General features: G+C 40.1%; 1 protein-coding gene across 1 annotated transcript in view; it reads left to right on the forward strand.

Moving 5' to 3' along the window:
• LOC138005344 (cleavage and polyadenylation specificity factor subunit 3-like) overlaps positions 1-7,500 on the forward strand; it is a 41,196-nt gene that overhangs the window by 19,121 nt on the left and 14,575 nt on the right. Inside the window, exons 14-19 of the mRNA XM_068851593.1 lie at positions 98-145; positions 773-835; positions 1,782-1,877; positions 2,510-2,579; positions 3,733-3,809; positions 4,281-4,355. Coding sequence (XP_068707694.1) covers positions 98-145; positions 773-835; positions 1,782-1,877; positions 2,510-2,579; positions 3,733-3,809; positions 4,281-4,355 — 429 coding nt within the window. The remainder of the gene's footprint in view (positions 1-97; positions 146-772; positions 836-1,781; positions 1,878-2,509; positions 2,580-3,732; positions 3,810-4,280; positions 4,356-7,500) is intronic.

Raw genomic sequence — 7,500 nt, forward strand, 5'->3', positions numbered from 1 at the left:
CTTAAAACATAATAATTTTATGAATTTTAAAGCAATAAGTTACAAATATCTTGTTTTAATAAATTAGTGTTATTGTTAAAAATCACTATCATTTCAGATTGCTATTTCCAACCCGTTTGTCTTCAAACACATTTCAAACCTTAAGGTACTGTGAGATATGATTATCATTATTATTATTTTATTCAGACATTGCCTGTAATGAAAGATAAATACATTTGTAACGTTAACCCATTGAAAGAAAAGAAGGGATTTATTTATCAATGGTGACTCAGGGATACTGGGAAAAAATGCAAGTACTGTTTTGCTGGAGGCGACCCTACGACCTTCTTATTGCTGGTGCAGGTGATCTTCACCTGTTCTTGGTTGTTCAAAAGGTGGATAAAACTATCCACCAGATAAATCACTAGATCAGCGGAAAACATTAGCAAAGCCACCTTATTGAGTTTTCCCACGGATAGTGATTTATCCAACGGATGGCACTATCCAGCCTTCAAACAACTGGGGACTGAGCTATTGGAGACTCGTGGGAGCTAAGCCATCAAACTTGGTTTACATGACAAGGATTACCCCGTCATACAGCGAGGATCTACATGTTATTTGTCGAAATGTACATGTAGCATATTCATGGTGGTACTCTCCTTCTCCCCCTTATCGATGCCGTGGTCATCATCATCTACAACAATGGGAACTATTTTACTTTTCTGTTTAGTTACTCTTTTCCAACAGATCTTCAGTCATGCTCTGAAACTGTTTGTTCAATTTTTCTTTTTAGGGCATCGATCAGTTTGATGACATTGGACCATCAGTGGTGATGGCCAGTCCAGGAATGATGCAGGTACACTCACTTTTTTCTACTTAAGTCATTAATAAAATTTTACTTTTACAAATGTATGTGATACAGTAAGCTGAATCATGCCCACATAAAGTTTCATTGTTTTATCCATTGAGGTGATACCTGAGTGTGTGACTGATGTTCTTACTGCATTTTGATGTCTTCTGTGTCTATTTGTTTTATAATATAATAAAGAATTAAAATTTTTTGATGATGACATCAGCTATGCATCTGAACCCAGTTGTTCAAACAATGGATAGTGCTATCTGCAGGATAAATCACTATCCAATGAATGGAGCGGTTTTCAAATGAGTGTCGTAAAACCAAAACCAAAGTAATTACTTTGGCCAATCAAAAAGGACGGAGACAATCCAGTAAACCAATCAAAACTCGAAGTAATTACACGTCGCCAACACAAAGCGCGGGAAAATGTGCACGCGCGAACCACAATTGGTTTTGGTTTCACTTCTGATTGGTTGAAAAAGTGGCGCGAGGACTTTGAACCAATCACTGAGTGAAGTAAATGCAAAACCAAAGCAATTCGCGAATTACTTTCGACACTCAATTGAAAACCGCTCTAAGTCACAGCGAAACCAATTGCGCTATCCAATGGATTGTGCTTATCCGGCAGATAGCATTATCCACCTTTTTGAACAGCTGGGGCCTTTCCTTTAATAGATCATAGGTGAGAACCGATTAAAAATGTTTGCATTGTTGAGCTTATAATTATTATTATAATAGAGGTTAGCTTAACATTGCAGACAAGAAACCTGCAAGCATTCTTATTCTGTCAGGAGTTCTGCCTTATTGCTTGAAAAATTATTGATCCACAAGTGCAGCTTCTTTTCAAATGGTTCTTTGTGTTTTAACATTGCCATCAATATTGCTTTTACACCTTGGCATACGTTTTAACAATTTTTTTTTTTTTTTTTTTTTTGAAAAACGTTAGAGTGGTCTTTCCCGTGAACTGTTCGAGCAGTGGTGTACAGATCGCAGGAATGGTGTTATCATTGCTGGATACTGTGTCGAAGGAACCCTTGCAAAGGTAAAGAATGAGAAAGTAGTTAGTTGCTTGGCGACGGACGAAACGACAGCTGCAGGAATAAGAGTTATAGGCAGGAATCAAAACTGCAATCTCCGAAACAGGCCAAACCCTAACCCTAACCCTAAACCCATTTGAACTTCTGGGCCCAGTTGTTCAAAAGCGGATTAACGCTAGTCGCAGATTAAAAATTAACCAAGGAGTTAAGGTTAGGGTTAGGGTTAGTAAATGTATAAATTTCTCAACTCTCAAATGCTGTTCAACACTGATATTCGGCAAAACTTTACAATAGAAGATGGTAATCTTGAAAAACAAAAATTAGCAAGAGAAACTTTCAGCAAAAAGTTGAAAACATACAAAAAGTCTTACGCTAATCCTGGATTAAGTTAATCGGCTTTCAAACAACCGGACCCTTGAAAACTACTGTAGGTCGTTTATTGTACGTGTAGGTCATGATTGGAAAATGGGTCCCGCTGGTCTGCGGGCTCCACAAAGTCATGCGCGTACAAATTTTCCGCCTTGACATCCACACATGTCTACCCAGCAGGCTGTTAACCACATTTTCGCAGAATTTTTTTTCTTTCAACATAGTATTCCTAGCTATTTATTGGACTTCCTACCTTTCATGTTCTCAGACCCTGATGTCTGAACCAGAGGAGATAGCGACCATGACAGGGCAGAAGATTCCTCGAAAATGTTCCATCGGTATGATAAAGCACCTTGCCCTTTTCAACAAATGATAAATAATTCATGACATCAGTGTAAAATGTACAAATTTGAAGCAAAGACGAAAACGTAACTTAAAGTAGCTTCGTTTTTGTCTCTGTAATTGTTATTTTGATATAGCTTGATATTGGCCAAGAAATCTGATAATAATAAAAAAATAAGTCAATTTAATGTAATACCATTGGACAATAAAATCCATAAAATGTGGAGAAGATAATGTCACGATGAAATTGCGCTTAAGTACACTTTAAAACCACTCTCCTTTTTCAATAAGGAAGTCGCAAGCTTAATCCTTGAAGTCATATACGTGGTATTCATAGTATCCCGGGGGCTCTCGTTCCAATAGTTGATAGACCATGGCAAGACACCAGAAAGTTTTCTTTTCCGTCCTTGGTTTATCGTATCACAGCCAGTTTCTGTTAAGTTATGTATTTTAATGCTTGTTGTGCGATATTTGGCATAATTTTTGCAAAATGACCAAACGTGCAGTTTGGGACAGAATTTGTCCTAGTTCGTTGATTGCCGTGTTCTTCAAATAAAATAACTGTAATTGGATCAGGAGAAGCGTGGTTTGTCAGTCGACAAATCAGCATTGTTCGCGCGACCAGAGGTTATTTTTTACCTCCCGGCGCTTCGCGTCTATTCGCCGTGTATTTTCCTCCTCCAAACGGGAAAAAAATGACCTCTGCCACCCAGGATACACGAAGTTTGAAACAGGTCAAACTTTTGAGCCAGCAACTCCCAACATTTCTTTTGTTCCGTGATCGCCGAAGCGTAGCGAGAAACTTTGGATCCGTTTGCAAAGCCCTCAACGATCTTCCAACATTGTTGGGGCCACGCACGCACATTACATATGGTCTCCATGGAGATATCAATGCGTTGACATGTTGAAAACAAGATGGCAGCCGAGTTATGTAAGTTTACAAAGTCTTATGGGTGGTATCCTTCGCAAAACACAGTGCTCGTCCTTTCATTGTTGGGAGTTTTTGCATCCAACATCTGCAGAACGTCTGCACAGGGCTTTAGTTATAAAATGTCATTGTCTTCTTCATCATTCGTTTCTAGAATTACCGTGTATTCTCCTACGACAATTTTATTTTCTGACCGTGCGTGCATTTTCTTGCTTTCGCAGACTACATTTCCTTCTCTGCTCACACTGATTTTGAACAAACGAGTGAATTTATTCGAATTTTAAAGCCTCCACATATAGTAAGTATGTCAAAATCTGCAAGGAAGTTAGAGCGGTTTTCAATTGAGTGTAGAAAGTAATTAGCGAATTGCTTTGGTTTTGCATTACTTCACTCGGTGATTGGTTCAAAGTTCTCGCGCCACATTTTCAACCAATCAGAACTGAAACCAAAACCAATTGTGACTCGGGCGTGCACATTTTCCCGCGCTTTATGTCGGCTAAGTGTAATTACTTCGAGTTTTGATTGGTTTACTGGATTTTCTCCGTCCTTTTTGATTGGCCAAAGTAATAACTTTGGTTTTGGTTTTACGACACTCGACTGAAACTCGCTCTGCCAGCATGAATTTATGTAGAAAAGAAATTTGCTTCTTCTTTGTACCTACGTCTACGCGATTTTTAAGCCCATCACTGACCTTATAACTTTTGTCTCGGAGTGACACTTTGATGGTTGTTTCATTTTTCTGACGACAGACAATTTTGTTCTGGTGTAGGTGCTTGTGCACGGTGAACAAAACGAAATGGGTCGATTGAAAGCTGCTCTGATCCGAGAATATGAAGACAACCCGGTGAGATAGCCCTCCATTAGACGGAGGGTGCAAAGTGCCCATTGCAGGTCATTGTTTTACCATAACTGAAACAACCCAAACCTTTACAAAAATGATAAACTTAGGCTTAAACAGTATCTGAACCATAGTCGCCTTTTTTAGGCCTAATGTGAGCATTAGTAAAGGTTTGGGTTGTTTCAGCTTTGGTGACCTGCAACCAGCAGCTTGCACACTCCAGTTAAGCAATTTGTACTGCAAAAGGATCGATAACGCCTAAACACTGTTGCTTTTGTAGTCATTTTACTTTTTAATTTTAATTGATTATTCCTTTCTTTACCGTTCTCGGCAAAACGGCAACGTACAACCAATTTTTTAGTTAAGTGGAAAACGTCAGCACATGCATGACGATAAAATTTTCAAATTCTCTTCTTTTTGGCTACAGGCACTTTTCAGTCATATCGAAAGGTTTAAATTAGTCGCCAACTGAAAACGTTACTTACAATGATTAATTTTCGTGAATTTCTCATGGAAAACGTGTATCAACATTTCAGGAATAAAATTGGTATGCGCGGTGTGGATGTTTGGACAGAAATTTGATAATTTTTCATGTTAAGTGCTGTAGATACCTCCACGTAACCTCGAATTTGGTCATTTCACGTCTTTCCAAGGCGAGTACAGCCAAGAAAAGTACCAAATGTAAAACGCGAGTTCGGGGCGTTCAAAGCGTTTGTTTTTGTTCATTTTAGTGTTTTTCTAGCCGTCACCGTAGTCATTAAGGCCTGGCCAAACGCTCGCAACATTTCAACGCAACACCTTGCAACATGTGTTGCACGGGGTGGCCAAACGCACGCAACGTTTCCATCATTTTCAACGCAACATGTCAATGTTTATGTGCTCCAGGCCCCTGGCGCGCAAGAAGTGGACCTAACGCGCATGCCCTAGCGCAGCAATGTTGCGTGAACGTTAAGCGTGAACGTGGCCAAACGAGTACAACATCATGCAACATACAAAATGTTACACGAAAAATTTGACCATTTTCAAATTTGATTCAACATCATCCAACATGTTGCAACATATCGCAACATATCACAACAGGGTGGCCAAACGTATGCAACATGTTGTGACCAACAACGGTTGCAAGATGTTGCGTTGAAATGTTGCGAGCGTTTGGCCAGGCCTTTAGGGAACTTTAGCAAAGACGACGGCAACGGCAACGGCAACGACAAGGAGAACGTCGTCTTTGAATGTGAATTCGCGTTATTGTAATCGCTTTGCGATTATTCCAAGCATCTTAACTTGACAAAGGTGTGGCAAACCCTCAGCAACGAAATCTAGCATGAACGGCGCTCAATTAATTTAGGAGAGAAAATGAAAATTTATCCTCAAGCGCTAACGTTCTCCTTGAAACCTCAAATTTGATCATTTCTCATTGTTAGTTTTGCGATTACTCCAAGTCGCTCGGCTTGGAAAGTGCGAGTCCACATTCCAAGAATAAGATTGGTGAGAACGGTGTGGATATATAGAGAGAAAGAAAATTGAAAATTCATCTTCAGGCCGGGTGCTCTCGTCGTCCACATGACCTCAAATTTGATCGTTTCACGTCGTTGTCAAGACGATAACGGCAAAGAAATGTATGAAAATGTAAAACGCACGTGCAGGGCGTGCAGAACTATAGTTTTTGCTAATTAAAACCTATTGTTATGTGTTGTTCTCGTAGCCGCCTCCGTCGTCCTTGCGTAAGCTCCCTGGAACCTTAGCAACGACGACAGCAACGGCAACGAGAACGTTGTCGTTAAATGTGAATTCACGTTATTGTAATCGCTTGGCGACTATTTCAAACATTTCATCGTGAGACAGGTGTGGCAAATCCTCAAGAACGAAACAGTAGTATGAACGGCGGTCAATTTAGGGGAGGAAATGAAAATTCATCCTCAAGGGCTAACGTTGTCAAATTTGGTCATTTCACGTTGTTGTTTTGCTGACCACGACAAGGGAATGGACAAAAATGAAAAAATGTACGTGCAGAGTGTGCAAAGCTATTGTTTGTGCCCACTAAATATGCAAATTTGTGACGTTCTCGTTGTCGTTGCTAAAGCACCCTAATAGGAAACTTGAGCAACGACGACGGCGACGGCACCGAGAACGTCATCTCAAAATATAAATTCGCGTCATTGCAATCACTTTGTAAACATGTCAACCTTTTTCATATGACAAGGGTGTGGTAGTTCCTCAAAAATGACATTGGTCGGAACGGCGAAAACTTTATCATCAAGTGCTGACGTTCTCCTTACCACCTCAAATTTGACTATTTCACGTTGTTGTTTTGCTGTCGACGGCAAAGAAATGGACAAAAGTGAAAAACGCACGTGCAGGGCGTGCAAAGCTTTTTTTTTCCGCCCACTAAATATGCAAATTTGTGACGTTTTCGTTGCCGTCGCCGTTGTCGTTGCTTAAGTTAGGGAGCTTTAGCAACGACGACGGGAACGGCAACGAGAACGTCATGTAAAAACATAAATTCACGTTATTGCGATCACTTCGCGACTATTCCAAGCCTTTCAATATGACAAAAATGTTTCAGTCCCTCAGGAATGAAACCGTTACGAGCGACGCTTAATTTAGGGGAGAAAAATGAAAATTTATCTCCAGGTGCTGACGTTCTCCATAACACTTCAAACTTGGTAATTTCACGTTGTTGCTTTGCTGACGACGGCAAAGAAATGGACAAAAGTGAAAAACGCACGTGCAGGGCGTGCAAAGCTTTTTTTTTTGCCCACTAAATATGCAAATTTGTGACGTTCTCGTTGCCGTCGCCGTTGTCGTTGCTAAAGCTCCCTAGTTGCCTATTAGGGTGCGGCTGTGGCAACGACTACGACAACGCCACAAACCAATAATATGATTGGTAAAAAGAGGAAAAAGACTCGTGCTGCACCTGTTACACGCGTTTTATATCTGTACTCTGCATTACAACAACAAGAATTCACCAAATTTGAGGTTTTAACGACAACGTGAGCTTACGAATGCGAATCTTTCAGTCATTCTATATTTTTACTCTGAAACCGCTCGTATAAATTCAATTATAGGATAATTCGCCCACATTGTACGAAGTGATAGGGATGAAATAACCGCGAAAGACTTATGAATGTGCAAAGTTACATTTTTAAGTGAC

The sequence above is a fragment of the Montipora foliosa genome, chromosome 1 (genome assembly GCF_036669935.1).
Source record: "Montipora foliosa isolate CH-2021 chromosome 1, ASM3666993v2, whole genome shotgun sequence".
Lineage (NCBI taxonomy): Eukaryota > Metazoa > Cnidaria > Anthozoa > Scleractinia > Acroporidae > Montipora > Montipora foliosa.